The sequence below is a fragment of the Podarcis tiliguerta genome (assembly GCF_965153285.1).
Source record: "Podarcis tiliguerta genome assembly, chromosome: 1".
Classification (NCBI taxonomy): Eukaryota; Metazoa; Chordata; class Lepidosauria; order Squamata; family Lacertidae; genus Podarcis; species Podarcis tiliguerta.
Window position 1 is genome coordinate 91,123,864 of NC_139534.1, and position 22,157 is coordinate 91,146,020.

The following is a 22,157-nucleotide window of genomic DNA, read 5'->3' on the forward strand; positions in this document are numbered from 1 at the left end:
CCTGGGCCATTGGCCATACTGATTGAGCCTGACTGAAATTACAATCTAAAACATCTGAAGGTCCACTTAGGTTGGGAAAGGCTCCTCTAAATAATTCAAACGAAAGATAGGAGAAGTAAAGTGAGATATTATCCTACTTTCTAAAAAGCTTTTAAATATGCATATACATGCACCAAGCTACCATCTGGCTAGTAACTCACACTGAATCACCAGTTTAAAATCAATTCAGTTGATGTGGTCTCACAACAGCATTTTAAGTCTACCACATGACACTGTTCAACAAAGGCAGTATTTCACATATTTCAGGCATCTAGCCAAATCCTTCTGAGCATTTGAACTGCTAATGTTTCATCATTAGCAACAGAAGTGCACCAGAGCTTTGCTGGAACTTATGGGCCTATCAGAAGACACAGACGCTAGGCAACAACCACCATATATGGAATGTTCAAGCAGGATTCCCAGAATTTGGACAGATGCCATTTCCACTACAGTGTACTTTTTATGCCGTTGCTCTGGCTGCTATTACGATCCACATCCTTCTTCCCATATATAATTAATGAAAGCAAAGGAACAACGAAAATGAACAAATTACGCACATAATATCAATTTGTTGTGTTAAAAATCACTGACCTTGAACATATGGACCCATCTCAGGATGTTCACGGACACGAAGAGTATATGGCTTCTTATGGCCTGACTGCCTTAACAAGTCTCGGACTCGCTCGTTATAGATTTCAAGGAAACTGAAAAGTAGAGGTAATGATACAGGAATTCTGGGTCAGCCTGGATGTACTTCTTCACAAGCAGAAGCTATGCATGATGAGGAGAGAAGATCGTGCCTTTCTGCCCTGCCCACCAGACACACCTACTCCACCTCTAGGTTGTCCAATCATAACATTGTCTAGAGCCTAACATTCAGATCTTTCCTCCACTTGCGTTCAAGCCATCTCCTAGCTTGTCTTCTGGCCCTAAGCTCTGGAGTATATCAGGGGGCCAAACAGGCTCCATGAAGTGGGAGAGGACACTCAGGGGCGATGGTGTCAAGAGCCCGAGGCATTCGGGTGTTCCAGAGGTCGGCCAGGGCTTTGATAGGGGCACCAGTCATATCAGCTGGTAAAACCCCCAGAGCTGTTTGGAATCCCAATGGAGCCATCAGCCTCTGAGGGCGGACCTTCCTAAAAGGTCCCCCCCCCCCCGCCTCTGCGGAGGGGAAAGGTGCTGACAGCCTAAATCTCAACAGGAAATGATCTGTCTAGGGATGTCTAGGGATGTACATCTCGGGGGCTCCCCCTGTTGGTGTTCAACCCCTTCCGGTTTTATCCCGGATAGTCTGATAGGACCAATGCCTAAAGCCAATACTGCTCTTACCTGTAACCAATAAAGTTGTGGCCATTTGATGCCCATTAACCTTAAATTCAGGTGTCCTGTGTCTTTATTTTATTCCAACTGGTGGGGGGCGGGAATCGCCACGCAAAGGGAAATAGAAACACACATACCTGACTTCTACTCTGCATGATGCTGACTGTTTTGTATAGTCATCTTCTCTTGAAAACAGACCCTACAGAAATCAGACATTTTCATTTTTTTTTTGCTTTCTGGATCAGGGTGGAGGGGTAGAATCAATGAAATTTTAATAATGTAAATATTTGGTTTAATTAAATAAATACCTCACATATACGAGGTGTTAATCCAATGGATGCCTTGAAAAGTGAAGAAAGAGACAAGATTGCTGTTCATTTGTGTTTATAAAGAGTCGCTTGGTATTTAAACAATGGTAAAATTTCCTTGGTACCATGTGACTATAGCATGGAAAGCTAAAAAAAAGAGGGAATCATTATGGGAGCAAAACTGTTTTAGATAACTGGTAGAGTCAGATCATAAAACGGGAGAGTTGTTCTGCGACAGAACTGGGGAGTGAAACAAGAACTGCATTGTGCAGAAGTCCACTTGTGCAGTTTCTGACCCACTCAGCCTCATTGCTGCCCCCCCCCCCCCATGTCTCCATTGAGAGTGCAAAGTGTGTCTGTTCAAAATCAGTGAAGACTGTTTGAACTCACACACTTGTGGCCTCTACACACTACACGCTGCCTCTGTCTAGTTTTTCCTGATTGCCACCACCTAATGCATTCCCCACACAAATAACAAATCCCAGGCTTTTCCTGAAGGCTGCTCAATTCTCAAGAGAAACTATAGTGAAAAGCAAAGGAGGGTGCAATGGGGAGGAGAGGGTGAGAAAGCCCTGCTGTGACAGAAGACTTGTTTGCGTAATTTTGACTACAAACCAATAAGTTATAATAATTGAAAATCATATATTCCGGACCCCTGTGCAACAACAAACTCTTTTTAATCAAACACTCCTGTTAATTTAAATCATACAGATTCAAAGTACCTAGCAGGATTAAGCAAGATTCACAAAACAAGAAGTGGCCTTCCGGACTGGACAACTGCACTCAGAAGAAGTTAGGATGGCAAAAGCAATACTGCCTTGATGGACTGAAATGCTTCAGCTATGCTAATATCTATACTGGTGCGCATGCAACTTGCTCATTGTCTGTGTTAATGTGAACTTCCTCTATTTTTAGCTTCAAAAATTTAACATTTGATAGTGCCTAATGTTGAACATAGGGTAAAAGAGGGAAAGAATCCCAAGAGTCAGTTTCAAAAACAAACCTTGATTACCACTTGTGGTATGAAGAGAAACAAGCCTATGTTTAGATGTCACAACAAGCTTGACTTGCTCTCTGGTATTGCAGCAGAGGCAGGAGTGGGAGAGAAGCAGAGCAATAACTTTTCATCAGCATGCATTAGCACACTCTGTGTTCATATCACATCATCGTTTGCTTCTAACTATGGTTTTTAATGTGATATGTGAACCGGGCCAAGATGACATCACTTTCATACATCCATCTCATTAAGGTGGAATCCAGACACATATAAAAAACATGTGAAAATGCTTTTTTAATAAACATTTCAAAAAATATATTGAATTTGTCATTAAGCTCACCATCGCAATCTAGCGTCACATTTGTATAATGCACTTAAAACATTATATTTGCAACTATATAGCTGAGTCCTAAGTCACTAATGCTTAAAATCCAAAAGATTCTGCTGTATATTGAACTTGAGGCATTAGCACATTTAAAGCAAAACACATAATGTATTGAAGAATATAACTCACTGGAGTGCCCATCATGGTGTATGTTTTCCCTGAACCTGTCTGTCCATATGCAAAAAGACAAATGTTGTATCCTTTAAAAGCACCGGATAATACTGAAGTACCAAGGTCTTGGAAAACCTGAAATGAAAAAAGAGAGAAATATTTATATTTACAGTCGTACCTTGGAAGTCGAATGAAATCCATTCCGGAAGTCCATTTGACTTCCAAAATGTTCGAAAACCAAATCACAGCTTCTGATTGGCTGCAGGAAGCTCCTGCAGCCAATCATTAGCCGTGGAAGTGCCGTCGGATGTTCGGGTTGAAAAAAAAGTTTGCAAACTGGAACAATCACTTCTGGGTTTGCGGCGCTTGGGAGCCAAAACGTCTGACTTCCAGGGTGTTTGACAACCAAGGTATGACTGTATTATGTATACTTATCCTCAGTAATGTTCAGGAAGCATGAGCAGGAAGGAGCCACTCTAGGCCTCAGAATCTTCAAAAGAGGAAGATGTATTCTGCCTATCAGCTAATTTTCCAGTCTTGCCAACGTCTTTTAACTATCAGAATCATGCTCATACTCCTTGTATGGGTTTAAGGGACATGAAAGTGAGGCTCTATTTGCCACACAATTTTATGAACATCACACCCAATTAACAGAGAACTCCCCCTCCCCCAAAAAACCCTGTAGTGTGCCTAATGCAACAGTAGGTGCTTTATAAACTACTACTCCAAGAAAGCTGTGACATCTGCAAATTGGAAGTGCTCCCCCCAAAATGCTTTCACAAAAACCTCATGACATTGTTTCTGTATGTTTGTTGTATTTGGCATAAGGAATCTTGTTTCCAAAGATTTAGGCTTTCAGATAATATGCCAGGTTTCAGCACATATAGAAGGTACACAGAAAGAAGGAAAGGAGCAAAGAACCTGGAAACAGCGGGCTACAGAGGTGGTGCCATGAAACAGAACCCAGGTATTTTCTGATAGCAGCTCTAAATTTTGTATAAATTTTCAGATTTTGCACTTTGATGACTGTCCTGCAGATGTTCCAAATCCACACTAGCCTGAAGAACAAAGCCTTCCAAAAATGCAGCACAGAAAAAGTTCTGTCACATGACAGGAGGACACCATATGTTTACAAGGCAGTAGAACAAACACAGTATATTAAAAACAAAAATGACTCAGTTTATTGAACAAAGGAAATAAATCACTTGCTATTCAAGCACAGTTAGTTCAGATGACATATTTTGCTAACATACGAAAAGACAATCTGTGAACTTGAGAGGAAAGTCTGAGAATATCTGAAAATCATTTTGTCTGGTTTGAATATATTCTGGTTAGTCTTTCTATAAGTCTAGTAGTAATAACTTCAGAAGTCCCTATATATACTTCATACCTTTATATCTTAAAAAATTGGGTCAGGCTTATGAAAACCTTATAGACCTGACCATGGAGAAAACTGTACACTTCCATGTCCAAGCTGTGGAGCTCAATATGGTCAAAATGTTTTGCTTTTAGGAACATCTCAAATTAACATCTGCTGCTTCTCATTTTAGACTCAAATAGTCTCAAACACCACAACTAGAATTTTCAAGAGATTTTGCTCCACTGTAATCACATATATACACTTGTTTTATAAAATAAGATCACAGGCAACCTTTTGCCCTTGAGGCTCTTATTTCCAGCTCTGGAAAAACATTGTGGTGGAAGTCTGGTTTTGGCCTGACATAATCTTGAAGGCTGCTTTATAGCACTATTGTAACATCTGTTTTTACTTAAGTTTGTTTCTAGGAAGAATTCAGTGGGTGCTATCCAACTAAGTCATAGACTAGGCCCACTGAAATCTTTAGACATAAGTTACTTAAGTCCATTTACTTCCACAGGTCTTCTCAGAGTATGATGGGTAAACTACAGTTCCCATGATTCTTTGTAGGAAGCTATGTGCTTTAAATATATGGTGTGTATACAGCCACACATAGAACACTATTATTTTCCCAAGAATTCTGTTTATATCAGAAGTGAAGTAAGTACAGTTGTACCTTGGAAGTCGAACAGAATTCGATCCAGAAGTCCATTTGACTTCCAAAATGTTCAGAAACCAAAGTGCGGCTTATGATAGGCTGCAGGAAGCTCCTGCAGCCAAACGGAAGCTGTGGAAGCCCCATTGGACGTTCGGGTTCCAAAGAACGTTCGCAAACCGAAACACTCACTTCCAGGTTTGCGGCGTTCTGGAGCCAAAATGTCCAAGTACCAAGGCATTCAAGATCCAAGGTACGGCTGTACATGTCTTCACTCCAAACAGACAATTCATAGAGTGGTGAGGGGTTGCTTAACCACATCCTTTTAAGCTGCCATCTGCTCAACACTGGCTTTCTCCTTGCAAAATCAGAGATACAGCAGTTTGAGGAGCTATTTTGAGCAGAGAGGGCTAAGGAAGAAAGAGTTAAACACACACACTGTCTATCTGGTCTTTGGCATGGCCTGAAACTATCCTCAGCTGCTGATACAAACATAACAGACCAACACATAATGGATTGTTCCACTCTACGTTGACATAAAACTGTTAGCTAGCGTCAGACCTTAACCTCTTATTAAACTAGCCAAATAATCCCTCTATCAAAATAATAAAAGCCAATGACAAAAAGTCATAGGAATCTTCATAGAAAGGATGCAGAGAATGCAGCCCTTTCTTATTTTTTAAAAAAGTACTGTAATAGACTATAATGCAGGAAGGAAGGACTAATGTAATAGCTTTGTCTCAATGATACAGGGTCTTTTCTGCATGTGAACTCTCACGAGGAATACCAAATTAATCCCAGCTGAAGGCTTTCTGTGTGCAAAGAAAGCAGCCACCAGAACACAGGGAACCCCATTATATTCCTTAATGGAGCAAGAAACTTCTGCTATGACACTGGGTTTATTTAAGCAACATTACACTATTCATGACGAAGAAGAAAGAGCGAGACTGTGGTCATTTTGAAGCATTTCTCTCTCTTGTAAATAGATGACTGGCTACACTACTAGGAAGCCTAGCCAATCTTCAGATCCTCACTTCTTTGCTCAATTAAACAGGAAATGGTGAAACGGAAGAGACGGCTGCTCTCCAACAGATAAATCTATAGGAAAAATCCTATTGGCTGTGTGGCTAGAATGGGGTTCTGAAGATTTAAAACAACATCCTGCCTCTCTTGGTTGGCCAAAGGTACATCAATGAGCATCTCTGAAACTGTGCTACCATGCTGTGGGCAAGGAAGCTATTCGTCTACCTCATCTCTCTTGACAGTTTCTCAGGGTAAAAACCAGACAATTGCTACACAAGACCCTGCTGGATTCCTGACACTTGACTGTTTTGCCCAAGAGGAAAGGCAACGTAGAAGCCCTGACAATTATATGTAAGTTTTAAAATTAAGGAACGCAACTCAGTGCTTTTTTCTGGGGGTACGCAGGGGTACGCATATCCCCTAAACATTTTGTGAATCTTTGTACTTTTGTCCATTTACTGTATTTATTTTTCCTGATTCAAACTATAAAATGGTGACTTTCTTGAGTCAAAATGAGAGTACAGTCATACCTCAGGTTACAGATGCTTCGGGTTGTGCACCGCGCCAAACCTGGAAGTACTGGAATGGGTTACTTCTGGGTTTTGGCGCTTGCGCATGTGCAGAAGTGCTAAATTGTGCTTTGCGCGGACGCAGTGGTGCGGGTTGCGAACGTGCTTCCCACATGGATCACGTTCGCAACCCGAGCGTTCACTGTACCCCTAAATATTTTTTTTAGAAAAAAAAGCACTGATGCAACTTAACTATGTGTTGCATTGAACAAAATTGGGGCAACTTTTCTTTCTCCATGCACCCCCTAAATTTCTTCTGGGAGTTTCTCCAAGCCTCTGGGGCATATGGAGGGCATGATGGGTGTGTGGGGAATGGAGAGGGAGGGGAGGTTTCTTGCACAAGCAGAAATCCTTGTGCAAATGGGACAACTTCATTGGAGACAATGAAGTTGGGCAACACACAGCTTGGAAATCAGCACCCCAGAGATTCCAGCAGCTGCCTAGAGCACAATTCTGTCAAGAGACACAAGAAAGGGCCCTACCAAGTCTCTAGAAATAGTCTCCCTGAAAATTTGCTACTGCAGTATCTCCCTCCTTCTTCTAATACAACAAAACAAGAGACTGGGGCATTGTTATTTTGGATCATCCAAGGAAAGGGGATCAACTCCAAAGGTTAATTAGGGAAAGATTCAATTTAGTATGTGTTTCTGGTAGTGGTCAGCACATGGTAACATGCACACACACCAGTCTTGCACAGAGATATTGGATGCACGATGTGGTGAGAAAATAATGCAGTTATTATTTGCACAACATTAGGGAGGCCAACACAGGTTGAAATTCCAGATGGTAAATTCACAGCCAGAAGTGTACATTTCCAAGGACAAAGGCCAAATTATAAAAGGGCTATAAGATCACAAGTGGTTTCTTTTCACATTCTGTGCTGATAAGAACCAACCACTAAGTTTTAGTTTTCTATTGTCATGAAACAAAAGGAGGTTATTTTAAAAACACAACCTTGGTTCTCAGCCTTCAGAATGAGCTGTTAGCCACCATGTATCAATCTCTGAAAAGCTCACTAAAGACAAATATTCCCTGTTCCTCCCTTCTAAGACCTCGAAAGCATTTTCCAGATTGTAGGGCATTTCAGTACAGTACCTAGTAGGGATCTAACTGTATCATCTGATGCTCAAAGACATCAGATACTTGGGACAGCTAAAAGATGTGGAAGTAGCACTTGGAAATCTCCTCCTTCTTTCTCACTTCAGATGATAGAAGAGAAACAAGAAAGAGTGCCTATACCAGGCATAGGCAAACTTGGCCCTCCAGATGTTTTGGGACTACAACTCCCATCATCCCTGACCGTTAGCTAGGGATGATGGGAGTTGTAGTCCCAAAACATCTGGAGGGCCAAGTTTGCCTATGCCTGGTATAGGCACTCTTTCTTGTTTCTCATCTATCATCTGAAGTGAGAAAGAGGGAGGAGATTTCCAAGTGCTACTTCCACATCTTTTAGCTGTCCACGTGCGGGCCACGTGCCATACTCTTCAATAGACGGTATAGGTGTGTCCTTGTTCTCCTTTCTTTCCAAAATAAAATGTAATGGAACTAATTTTTTAATGTGAGCACTGATTCCACTAATTCATTTCCTGTTAGAGATGCAAATAAAAATATTTAAAGCTTCAGTTTATTTAAGTCTTTAAGGCCAGCCTATGTACTTCATAAGAAACTGAAAATATTGTTAAGTTTAGCTGCAACAGTGGCACATTCACTTCCTGCGACCGTCAAGATCTCAATACTTGGCAAAAGCTGCTTTTGATACCAGCTTTCCTGTGGGATTGCAAATACTTTTAAAACTTTTATTTTCATAGTCACCCCTCCCTCTCCTATGACATTCAATTGTACCGAACTATTCATACAAAGTTATTATTCCATCTACTGTAATCAGGGAATAAATGTATGCAAATTATACCCAGTAGGATGTGAAACAATGCACACATTGTACTATGCAAAGCTAAGTGCAGACAGAGCCTGTGAGTCTACAGGCAGAAATGCCAAGGCTATGAAAACGGGAAATACATGAGAATCTGGGTTGCAGAGTGTCTAAAATGAATGTTGTTTAGTGACTCCAGAATTACCATTTCAAGTAACTCTTTCAAAACAACTGATGGCACCTAATTAAATCTAAAATCATAACAAAAAAAATTAAAATCTAAACTCACTTGGGGGGAAACTCAGTTCTTTTTCAACATTTCAAATCTTAAATCACTGCATATCTACAAGGTAAACTGAAAAACTGTGCGACAGACCTATCATATGTTCTATCATATTGTTCTTAAGTGATTTTTCTTTACCTGAAATATTAAGTAAACAACAGTACTTGAGGAAATGAGAATTCATGTACAATGCACAATTCTCACAAAATAGAAATATACTGGCTAGGAGCCAATTGGGAAACTATGAAAAAATAGTTACAGCTAAATCACATTCTTGGTAAGCCCAAAGGACTTACACGAAACAAAGGACAAGACGCAACCCCCAATGTCATGTACAGAAACTGACTGACAGTAAAGCTTACTTCAACACTGGCATTGTCTAGACCCTGGTGTTCTTCCGGGCAGGAGGTTAGTTTAGGGGGTGTATGACAGGTCTGTGGCACACATAGCTCTGATCTTCAACAGAGAAGAATCGCCAGAGAGCTCAGGAGGTACTGGGGTTTGACACTTGTGCCCCCAACAGCTGCCACCTGAGGCAACTGCTTCACTCTGCCTAATGGTATGGTCAGCCTTGGTTTTTGGTTATTAAATTACTTTAAGCACACACCATAAAAGTGTTGACCAGCAGAAAATCCATGCTGCTCTGAGGGTAGTCAAATGGCTGCTACTTAGGAAATAACTTTAAGTTAATCAATTAGCTTTTTAGTAAATAAAAACTGAGTGGCATCAAAAGGCAATCACAAAAGCATTACTTTCAAGGATGAGATGACATCATAGTAAGCAGCATACATACAACTCAGGAACACACTTAGAAAACATTTCCTAAATGTTACCACTGAAAGGAGCAGCTGCAAGGAAAATGTATTTAAAGCTCTGTTTGGACTCAGCCAGGGAAATGCGTGACGGTATTAATGTTTATTCTTATTTTGAAGGCTTTTGGAGGTACAACCGGAAGACCAGGAGACTTTTCTTCCTGCAGCTGGAGAGAGGATGGAGAGGGCTAATACTATTTCTCACTCAAAAATGTCTGTACATGTTAATTTTTTATTGCGATCCTGTCTGAGCTTGTTCATCGCTGCTTGGTACCAGCTTGATATATAGGACATATGGGGGGAAATCACCTGCTGCTCTTTTTTAAAACTACCAATTCTATTGCCAGCATGTATAGCTCAGTTGTTTAGAGCATGGTGCTGATAATGACAAGGTTGCAGGTTTGATCCCCAAATGGGACAACTGCATATTCCTGCATTACAGGGGGTTGGACTAGATGATATTCATGGTCCCTTCCAACTCTACAATTAGGGTTGCCACATGTCCAGAATTTCCTAGACATATCCGGAATACTGCAGCCGCAAGCTAAATTCCCATGTTGACAGTGTTGTTTTTGCCAACTTCCCTTAGAAATAGCTCAAAAATGTCCAATTTCTTTGCAATTTCTATTTCTAAGTTTCTATTACGTATTCTGTGTAGGCCTATGAACGTCTAATTCAAATGATTCCAATGTGTAATATATTAGTAGAGTTGTGATTCCCAAGAAAAGTAGGGCTTATTTTCAAACATATAGAATTATCAGGAATCTCAGTTAGTATTAAAAGGGCTAGGGAGGTGATATTAGTATAATTATACCACATTCCTAAATGTGTCTAATCAGAAAGAAGTCCTATTAATTTGAAGTGTCATCAGTGGTGAGAAAGCATCATACGTCCGTCCATTTCTCCTGCAACTATAGCCACTGCCGATCTGAATAAATGTTTGCTTTCCTCTGAATTAACATCTACTTAGTCACTAGGAGACAGGGGTGTCAACTTGAATAAAATATTCTAGGGGCCCAGGTAAGCCCCACCCCACATAATCAGTCAGATGACACAATGCACACACACTATTTAAATGGGAATGCCCATCAACGTTGGGCCCCCCCGGGCCCCTCAAACATTTTATTGGGGGGCCGAAGCCCCCATGGCCCCTGGGAGTTGACTCCTATGCTAGGAGATGCATTAAAACATTTCAAAGAGGCATTGGGGACAATGAGAAGGCCCTTCCCCAAAGTCATTAGTTTTATTACAGGGCACTGTGGGTTAAACCACAGAGCCTAGGACTTGCTGATCAGAAGGTTGGCAGTTCAAATCCCCGTGACGGGGTGAACACCCGTTGTTCAGTCCGTGCTCCTGTCAACCTAGCAGTTCAAAAGCACGTCAAAGCGCAAGTAGATAAATAGGTACCGCTCTGGCAGGAAGGTAAACGGCATTTCTGTGCGCTGCTGTAGTTTCGCCAGAAGCGGCTTAGTCATGCTGGCCACATGACCTGGAAGCTGTACGCCAGCTCCTTCGGCCAATAAAACGAGATGAGGGCTGCAACCCCAGAGTCGGTCACGACTGGACCTAATGGTCAGGGGTTCCTTTACCTTTACCTTACAGATTATGCTGGTGAAGGAGATTGAAATGGCTGTGCGATAGGCTATAACCATAGGAAGACATCCAAGTCTACAATATGGCAGTATGGGGAGTCTGATGGAAAGAAGCTGGATTATGCTGTCCGGGAGAGTTGTAGTAACATTTTAAGTAGGAAAGTGTAATGTGAAAATGATTTTGGCAGTTCACCATGCTTGCTTTCTGGTTGGCCACTGTGAGAACAAGATGGTGGGATAGATGTGCCATTGGCTTGATCTAGCAGGCTTTTTTATGATGGTATAGAAAGTACTAACACATACCAAGAATCATAGCGCTAACCTGAGGGGTGAGCCCTCTGCCTACTCTTTAAGACAACAGATGTATAGAACATGCCAACACACCACATACTTTAGGAGCTGGAAGAATATCTGTGTGCAGCAGCTGTCGTTCCATTATTCAAGATAAGTACAGATGCATCCAACAGCCTTTCCAGTTGTTACAAATTTCACTGTCCATTTATATATAATTTCCCCCCAAACACTACTCACAACTGTTGAAGGTCTTAAGGGACTGTATGATGGTTGAAAATGAAACCAGTGCTTTTTACTTTTAAACCATAACCATTTATTATTATTTATACAAATTGTAAGGGTAAACAGTGGCTGACCACAGGGAAGCTCAATTTAACTTATTTCAACAAATCAGAAACCCAAGAGGCCAATCTAATGGTTTGGCTGGTGAGGTCTTAGGTTATTATGAAATGGAAAAGGGAAAGAAATAATTTTCTAGTGACTATATCCATTTAACTGGAAATATATTCTGTTTAACTTAATTGGACTTGCAACAATTTGATCAAGAGTACTTGCTTTCATCAAGCACTAACAGCACTATTAAACACTTTTAACACTATGCATTTCTACCTAGAAGTAAGCTCTATTGGATCTTATTCTCAGGTAAGCATGCATTGGACTGCAGACTAAAGCAGACAAATACTATACATACTATTAATACCATTCTACCTCTGGATTTCCACTGCCTGATCCAAAGTCTCTTCTGTCCCCTCTGCAATCTGCTATCAGCATCAAACTTCTATATCTACATTCTGTTTGAGGTTTCATTCTCAATGGCCCCTACTTTCCTTAAGAAGAAGAGTTTGGATTTGATATCCCGCCTTTCACTCCCCTTCAGGAGTCTCAAAGCGGCTAACATTCTCCTTTCCCTTCCTCCCCCACAACAAACACTCTGTGAGGTGAGTGGGGCTGAGAGACCCAGCAGCTGCATGTGGAGGAGCGGAGACGCGAACCCGGTTCCCCAGATTACAAGACTACCGCTCTTAACCACTACATCACACTGGCTTAACTTTCCTTAACTTTGCCTTTCCCCATTGCTACTACAACTTTAAAGCTATTCTTCTCTCAGGTTCCTGTTTCTGAACACACTGTCTTCTATCAATCACCTCTTCTTTTGACTTTCTCTGGGTTGTCTTCTTAATTGGCTTCCCAGCTTTCAAGCTCCCAACTTGACCACAGTGATGAACCTCTTCCTGCCTCTAAGAACTGTGTGAGATTTTACTTGTCTTAACTGACATTTTAGTCTGTTATGGAGACTGTACTCTTTGTCAAGGGACACGGGTGGCGCTGTGGTCTAAACCACTGAGCCTCTTGGGCTTGCCGGTCAGAAGGTCGGCGGTTTGAATCCCCGCAATGGGGTGAGCTCCCGTTGCTCTGTCCCAGCTCCTGCCAACCTAGCAGTTTGAAAGCAAGCCAGTGCAAGTAGATAAATAGGTACCACTGTAGCAGGAAGGTAAATGGCGTTTCCATGCGCTCTGGTTTCCGTCACAGTGTTCTGTTGCGCCAGAAGCGGTTTAGTCAAGCTGGCCACATGACCTGGAAAGCTGTCTGTGGACAAACCACTGGCTCCCTCTGCCTGAAAGCGACCCCATAGTTGCCTTTGACTGGACGTAACCTTCCAGGGGTCCTTTATCTTGACCTTTTTACTCTTTGTCAATATTCTAGTTATTGACTCACTCACAACAAAATCAATTATTAAGGAAGACTCTCAAACAAGTCAGTGGCAGCAACAACTAGCTTTAACTTATTTTTCAAAAATTACTTAATGACAAAGTGTTATCAAAATGAATATGCCAGTAATGTTGTTTGTGGATCACAGCCCCCAAAGAGAGACAATTCTATATGATTTTATTCTAATAACTCTTGTTTGCAATGTATACCAAGATAATATTAAAAAGTAAAATGGAATTTGAGGGGGTTTTTTTGTTTCTCACTGTATGATATCTTTTCTTAACATAGGACTAATTCAGTATGCTCACTGATTCCAACTTAGGAATTCTGGAGAGGGAATAAAACAGGCTAAAGCCAAAAAAGTGACCTTATTCGTGTAAAATCCAAACCATTCCAATGCCTATTGAATGCAGCAGCTGTGTCGCTGGCAGAAGAAATGTAACATAACTAAAACATTCATGGAGAAGATTTCCCTCCCCCTCATGCAGATCCAATTTTTGCACAAAAAAACCTTTTCTTATATCATGCTCTTTTCATTTCTCTTTCTCTCTCTCAAGATTGGGAAAACAATAACAGTTGACTGCTCAGCACTTTACAAGTATTTCATGAGAAAAATGCCACTTTATACCCACATACATGGCATATATCACTTCCTAATCAATGTATTTTAAAGCTAATTATTAAGTTGTTTTTACAATGAAAAACTCCAATCTTTCAATTATGGATACAGTTTCTGCCAAAGCCTCTAAGCCAAATGCAACTTGAATTTCACAACTGCTATCTGGAAAAGGAGGAAAAAACCCAACTCAATTTTTAAAATCATATCTAGTAAAAATAATCATTTTCTTCTATCATAATTATTTCATTGTATCTGTTAACCAATTAACATGTGATCCTTCCTTTAAAGATGTTTCCCATTTTAATATTCTCCCTTGTTTTTCTCTTTTAAATTTCCCATTCTTTATTCAGCTAAATCTCAAAATATACACATTTTATTAAAATGTATTTTTAAGAGCGAAAGCTCTTTAACTGCAAGCAGTCTTTCATCAATGTTTATAAAATCCCTGTATTTAAATCTCATGTGCATTGACTCACTATATGCCTGGCTTCAACAATATCCACTTCTGTCCCTAGGGAGCAAAAAATTCTAACAAAACCTCGTAATGGAAAACAATATGATCTGTTAAACAGATGGCTTGGTGTAGGGGTGTTGCCTACCATACAGTTGTACAGGAACAAAGATAAGATTTATTATTCTATTTGGAAATTCACATTATCAACTATCAAACACTTAACTATTTTTCTTAATGCTTAATTAATGAATTTCCATTAAGTTGTTCAGCACACATAATATTGTCCCCACCAGTCCTCCATCCCAGAATTTCCAGGCTTTGGCATACAGTATGCAAACTACAGGCAGATAATCAAGATGATACAGTATACAATAAAATTATATTGATGGTATTAGAGCAGGGGACAGCAAACCTTTTCAGCAGGGAGCCAGTCTACTGTCCCTCAGACCTTGTGGGGGGGCCGGACTATATTTTGAAAAAAAATAATGAACGAATTCCTATGCCCCACAAATAACCCAGAGATGCATTTTAAATAAAAGCACACATTCTACTCATGTAAGAACACCAGGCAGGCCCCACAAATAACCCAGAGATGCATTTTAAATAAAAGGACACATTCTATTCAAGTAAAAACACGCTGATTCCTGGACTGTCCACGGGCTGGATTTAGAAGGTGATTGGGCTGGATCCGGCCCCCGGGCCTTAGTTTCCATACCCCTGTTATTACAGCATCCACAATCTACGTAGGAATAAATAATGCAAGGATGCAAATGAAATTGACATCAGCTAAGCCGCATTGTAACTGATGGATACTCATTGCTCTGGCCAGTGAATGAAGCAATAATAATGAGGAAAATAATTATTTAAATTGATGGCAGTGATACTTCAAGCTAGCAGTTTTCACTGTAACACTCCTTGCAATGGCTGGCTTTTGTTAAACATGTTTTACATGTTGAACATGCGCAGTCCAAAGTGATCACCAATGGAACTTACTCCCAGCACCAGGGATGTGAACCCAGATCATCCCACCCAAATTCCAATATACTGATCACTACATGACTGGTGCCACTATTCTGTGACAGCTGGCTGATCCTAAAAACAGAAGAAGAATGCTGATAGATCAGACCAAAGGCTTATCCAGTCCAGTCCAACTTTCTGAAAGTTTGGGTCAATGTTAAGAACATCTGGAGTGGGTTGTAAGGGGCGTTATTGGTCTGATGCAGTACAACAGTTCACACACACACCTAAGGCCAATGGATTAGAAACTGCTAATTTCAATGTGTTGCTGATTTTATAAAGAAACCAGTTTCATTTTATAGATTTGCAAGAAAGAAGAAAAAATACCACTTATTTCCTTACCACTTCCTGAGATGCATATGTGGGATCCTCAGGGTCAACTGACCAATAGCAGTAATCAAAGCCAAACGCCACAACTTTCTCCCTTGTGTCCCAAACACCCTCATATCTGCTATCCACCTGAGGTGAAAGAAAATAGAAGAAAGCAGCATGCATTTAGTTGTATTTACAAGATTTATTCTAAACCACTTCTGATGTTTACACAGTACATTTCTTTCAGTTAAAAGTATTTAGAGTCAAACACAGTCTGCACATTCCTCTTCCTAGTTTTACATTTCAAATAAAGATAATAAATACCACTTAAACAAGGGTGTCCAGAAATTCTGCAGTGGAAATGATGATGGTGGTGATGATCTCAAACCCTCTTTCTCAGATACCCAAACTATATATTATTATGCATACTGGTAAAATGGCACCATTAGATAAGGAGTGGTCCATACAAGCATTTTCACTGCTTGATTACTGTTTAATCAGGAGGCAAACTACAGGTGTGAATGAGCCAGCACAAACATAACTTGCATTTCAATTCAAATAACCAGAACACAAAGAAATCACTTCATACTTTCTGATGCAAATCATCCAGCCTTTATGAAGTGATCATTTGTGCACTTTATGACTTTTGTTTTTGATAACAAAAACCTGAGAAGAAGTCCAGAATTCATGAGGTAATACTGGGAGCAAAGAATTGAGGGATCTGTTAGTACCACCATCTCTGGTTACTCAAATCTCTTGCTAAAATGCCTGAAGCAGAAACTTCCATTGTCTGTCTGTTTGGGGAATCTGCCCTACAGTCACACAAGTTATAACCCTTTCTTTAAACAAAAACACTTAACCATAAGAACCAGAGGATGCAGCAAAAATGAAGAAGGCCATATTACTTTATCTAAAGTATTGCACATGTTTGCTTTAACATATTTTCTCCATCACCAATTTGATTGACACATAATTTCTGGCGACTTCTTTCACCTGCAAGAGTGATCTACCAATATGAACAGCAAAATTAAACAAATATTGTATCCTAAATGTTACAGAAGATGCCACAGCTGACTTGATTCACATTCACACAGGTGAACAGGGGAAAATTTGCATATGCTGGTTTCCAAATCCATGGTAAGCTGGTTTGTATGCATTAAGTGCTAGAGCTAGGATGCAATAGCGTATATGCACCACATGCTCACCAGAGACTGGAGAACAGTACACCAATAGGCTTTTCAAGTGTTTTCACTGAGACTATCATACCATACCTCTCCAATAGTTGTGGAAGCAGATGCTGAGGACTGCAAGCTTCAACTCACTATATACAACTCACATAAGACTTACTGTGAGCAAAGGACAATGGCCACAATCTGTGCATTGGCCACATACTTGACATGCTGGCTGTTTGTAACATTATTTCTTCTTTTTCACATTAAAAAAAAATGTTTCTTATGCTTTTACTTCTGAACTAATGGCAGCCACAAAAAGGGAGAGAGGTGAAAAATACACAAGCTATTGTTTTGACTTCTGGCATGGCTACTCTATTACTAATCTGCCTGCACCAGGAAAGCAGGCAGGGCATGTTGCCAAACAAATATATTTTTACTTTGTGCTCATCAAAAGAGGAAAGCACTGAGTCACTACACAGAGGAGAAATAGCAGTACCCTAACGGCAATAAAAACGAACAGCAATTCAACATTTTACAGTGATTTCCAAATTTTATTTTAATATGTAAATAAGTTTTCTTTTTTAAAAAATAATCTATGCAAATCACCACTTGCAGTATCTTAGACAGAAAGTAAAAGCACTATTTAAAGAGCTAGTTTTGAAAAATACACCCAAATCAATCAGATAATGCTTTGACACCCAGCAAAATTAACTGTGAAGTGACTGGCATTAATTAAAACCCAAGGCTAACCAGAGGTAATACATACTTGAGGCTCCATTAGTGTCCCAAAGCAGATCAGCTGCTTAGAACAAAGCCTTCTCCATCTATTTAGATTGCCCTTTCAAAATAACTTTGATAATTTAAAACTAGCATCTCTCAATGCTATCTATAAAATGTTTAATTTTATGCTGTGATGCCACTAATGATCCTTTCAAACTCTTAGGGGATACATTCTGTTTTTCAGATACACGTGCTCCTTGGCTTCCAGTAATACAAGGATATGACACTATGATACTTTGCTAATGAAAAAATGTACAAAGACAACCTGAAGCATCAGCAACACAAATTCTACAGGATGTCCTTTCCTCGAAGTCCCTCAAATATCAGAAGCATGCTCCATAGTAAATCAGAATAGGGCTTTTGCTCTTGTTTTGCAGAACAGCATCCTAGTTGAGGTATCTTCTATTTGTAGTTTCTGGAAACATCTGGAGGCATTTTTGTTTCAACAAGCTTTTTTCAGGTGAATGGATTAAAAAAGGTAGGTCTCTGCCTTGAGTCTCTAACTGTATTGTTTTAAACCCTATTTCTGGTTTTTTTAAAAATTACAAGTCACCTTGAGATGTGTGAAAACTAATAAATTAATAAAATTAAATAAGACTTTTTTCATGTTATTTTCACTATTGTATGCATTTCCTCTAATATACATGATGGCAATAATTTTGTGGCTTGAGGGCTACATTGTAATTTGCACTTGTCTGAAATTTTGCTGCATTTTGGCTCGCATACAGTTTCAGGAAATGCAAATAGTTACCAAATCAAATTTCTCCCCCATCTGTTATGATTCTATGATCCTTTAAGAAAGTGTTATCTGTGTGGAAGTAAAACTAACCTATAAGAATCTATTTGCCATGCTAACTAGCTTGAACTTATGTTTGCTTTGCCTACTGGTACAATATAAACTGGTCTTTTCAACAATTGTATCGAAAGGATTACCTTTAATAATGAAGCTTATATTGCACAATCATTCAGAGGCATGCCTCATTTAGCTCACTATGTTCTACAATGGCTATTATGTTTGACTGAGAGCTCTTGACTTGCTACAAAGATAAAATGAACACCCCCCACCCCCCAGGCAGTTACTGATCATTCTGTCCTACTAAGAAGAAAATAGAAAGCAAATTATTTTGCTGGTCACCTCTCCTGAAATACCAAAAACATTATTTATTAAACTTATTAATCACTTTTCTAAGCAAAAAGTAACTCAAAGTCACTTGCAACAATAAATAAATTACACATGCATTACAACGTAAACAATTATTTATTACAAATTCTGCTGATTCCTGATAAATTAGAATAATTCATTATAAGGCTTTGCATACCTGTTGGTGCAGAGCAAATGAGTGAGAGTAGTGTAATGCATATGCCCTACAAAACTTTCCCAGATATATCTGGTTGGCCTCTGTGGGAGACCAGATGCTGAACTGAGGGCTGGGCCACCCATGAGGCAGACTGAGGCAGATGCCGTGGGTGGTGGAATTCCATGGTGCAATGCCTCTGCAGGTGCCCCAGTCACCCATGCCACTGCTGCAGAAGTGAGAAGTGGTGGCTACCAGAGACATCTTGCTAGAGTTCTGTGAGATCTCACCGGAAGCCACCATGTGACCCCAGTAAATGAGTTTGAGGGAAGGGCTACAGTGGGGGTGGGTGGCTGGGTGGACTTCCCATTTTGCCATGATGCCACCCCTGGCTGGACTTGATAGGCCTTTGGTTGGATTCCATTAAAACTGTTTTTATATTTAGAAGGTAAGTGCTACAAAGCTTTCATTCCCTAATCAAAGAAACCATACTTCAATCCCAATATTTCTGAATGTATGCATTTCTCATATTTGCCTATGGAAAAGGAAAATTCCACATATGCATCCAATGAAAGTTAAGTTCTTTCCCCGGGTATCCATAAGAAATAGAAGAAATATATGATACCAAACTAGTTCAGCATGTGAGTTGGCATAAAATAGTTCTCCCCCTTAACTCTCAAACTTGCCTGTGGTGAGAGGAGGAAACAGACATTGCGACAGTGTTTAAAACTGTAATTGTGTTCATCTATTTTAATTATATATTTGAAAACACGAAGTGGTATCATAATAAGCTTCAGTTCTCCTTTAGTTCTGTTAGATGTAAGCACTTCACATAGCTGCTCCATGTCTGCATGCTTGCCACCAGCAAAGTATGTAGACATATATTTTGGTCAACACCTTGCAGTGTCTTACAAATGACAATAAAAATTATACATTACTCATGCCCTCCATATCCCAACCACAATAAAGAACCAGCCGACTGATCTCATTAATGTCCTAAAAGACACTGAACACCATCTATCTACTGGCACCCTCCTAGAACAGGTCCAAGAATTATCCCAGCTCCGGAAAGGATATAAAAGAAGGAGGAAAACACTTATCTAGTTATTTGATTTCTGCCAACAGCCTCTTAAGGCATTTAAAATACTAATTATCTTAAGCAAGTCACCTAAAATAATCAGGCGGACATGCATATACAAATAAAGACTAAGCAAGAAATAGAAAGCATCTGTCCTGTAGAATTCCCACAGTAATCATGGTTACTCTATAATTCACTTATCTGCCTTTATTCCGAGTAGTAAGATACATTGCCAACAGAAACTGATTTTGGCCCCATTTTACTATTTGACTAAAAGAGTACAGTAGCATTCAGGAGTCCCAATGTCTGGAAAAAACCAGTTCTGTTTCCCATGCCCTATAAAAGAAGCCTCCAAGAATCTCAAAACGGAAAGGATGTGCAGTCCAACTAAGTCAATTCTAAACGTAGCCAGTCACCCATCAGGATGTTAACTGTAGCTCAGTACACAGTTCTGTTACGTTTCCCAGAGATTAGTTGCAATCCTATTAGACTGCAATTAAAAGAGAGGGCAAGGGAGAGAGAAATAAGGAAGAAAGTTATCCAGATGTTTGGAATTTTGTCCTTATCTTACTGTTACTAACAATTTACTGACAGCCTTGACAAAATAAAGACATTCAACTGAAATCCAGGGAGCTGCAGCAACAGAAGCATGGCTAGAAAAAGGCTATGTTATCATCTGTTTTAAAGATCAACAGATGTTTACTTCAATTCCATAAGGAACTCAGAAGCTGTGCCAGAGGCTGTACCCCCCCCTTGCATTTCCTTCCCAGTTTATTTTTAAATTTGCTTTGGGATACGAAACAATGATTTTCAGCAGATTTTTCTAAAGGACTGGCAACTGCTTAAAAAAAAAACAACATAGCAAAACATTAGATTTACTGTTTTCCAGACATAGAACTAAAGTCCTCTTAATGCATAACATAAGAACATAATAAAAGTCTGCTGGATCAGGATAGTAGCCTATCTAGCCTGGCATCCTGTTCTCACAGTGGCCAACCAGATGCCTTTGGGGAACCTGCAAGGAGGGCTTAAGCACAATATCATTCTCCCCTCCTGTGGCTTCCAGCAACGGATAAAACTTTGCATTGCACTCAAGACTCACACTTATACCTCAGTAAAATTGTGGCTTCAGATTTTGCTCTTGTACCAAAATTGAGGGGGCCACGTTTGTACGAGCATTCCCCCCCCCCTTGAAAGGTACCACAGGTATCTCAAAATGAAAGCAGTATGAGAATTTAATGCAAGAATCCATCCACACAGGGAAAACAAAATGCAAAAATGTAAGAAATGGTAAGAGAAGTCACCGCAAGATGGAGCTAGGATTCAACCTGCACAAATGTAAGCTAGACATGCAGACCAAAGGAGAGTGCCCCCACAAAACATATACAGTGGTATCTTGGGTTAAGAACTTTATTTGTTCTGGAGGTCCATTCTTAACCTGAAACTGTTCTTAACCTGAAGCACCACTTTAGCTAATGGGGCCTCCCACTGCTGCCATGCCGCCGAAGCACGATTTCTGTTCTCATCCTGAAGCAAAGTTATTAACCTGAAGCACTATTTCTGGGTTAGCAAAGTCTGTAACCTGAGGTACCACTGTATAGGAATGGGAGGCAAAGTACTGATCTATACAACATCTCTGCATGTTCTGATTAGTGAGATACAGACCAGCCTTGGATTGTCAACTCAAGCTCCTCTTGCAATGGTTCTGTTTGTTTATTTATTACATTCCTATTCCACCTGTTCCCCAATAAACTCAAAGAGCAGCATATATAGGGTGGCCCCGTTATCTCCTTCACAACAACCCTGTGATGCAGCTTCGATGAAGAAATTGGCCGAAGCAAACCCAGCGAACTTCATGGCTAAATAGTAATAAATCCTTGACTAATGCTATATCCATTACACCACATTGTCTCTACTCTACAGGCAACAAGAATTGCACTAGAGATGTCAGGCTTTTCAGATACCAAAATAAAAATTAAAGCATACCTTTAGGTTTCTGACTTTTGCCACTCTATCTTCAACTTCTACAATTATTCTTCTTCCTTCTGCGAGCTCTCTGAAAATCAGATGAAAACAAATTATGTAACTATGAAGATACAAAGCTT

At 40.0% G+C, this 22,157-nt stretch overlaps 1 protein-coding gene and 1 long non-coding RNA gene across 5 annotated transcripts in view; one reads left to right on the forward strand and one right to left on the reverse strand.

The window, feature by feature from the left end:
• The window catches only part of STARD9 (StAR related lipid transfer domain containing 9), a 96,910-nt gene that overhangs the window by 70,059 nt on the left and 4,694 nt on the right, over window positions 1-22,157 (reverse strand). For all 4 annotated transcript variants that reach the window (XM_083458534.1, XM_083458536.1, XM_083458535.1 and 1 more), the window contains exons 2-7: window positions 22,039-22,108; window positions 15,758-15,874; window positions 3,179-3,295; window positions 1,668-1,700; window positions 1,497-1,558; window positions 631-743 (exon numbers count right to left, since the gene is read on the reverse strand). In XM_083458534.1, coding sequence (XP_083314660.1) covers window positions 631-743; window positions 1,497-1,558; window positions 1,668-1,700; window positions 3,179-3,295; window positions 15,758-15,874; window positions 22,039-22,108 — 512 coding nt within the window. The remainder of the gene's footprint in view (window positions 1-630; window positions 744-1,496; window positions 1,559-1,667; window positions 1,701-3,178; window positions 3,296-15,757; window positions 15,875-22,038; window positions 22,109-22,157) is intronic.
• Window positions 617-2,980, forward strand: LOC310657978. The gene is made up of 2 exons (XR_014502060.1): window positions 617-756; window positions 2,379-2,980. It is a non-coding gene; the product is annotated as an uncharacterized lncRNA (long non-coding RNA).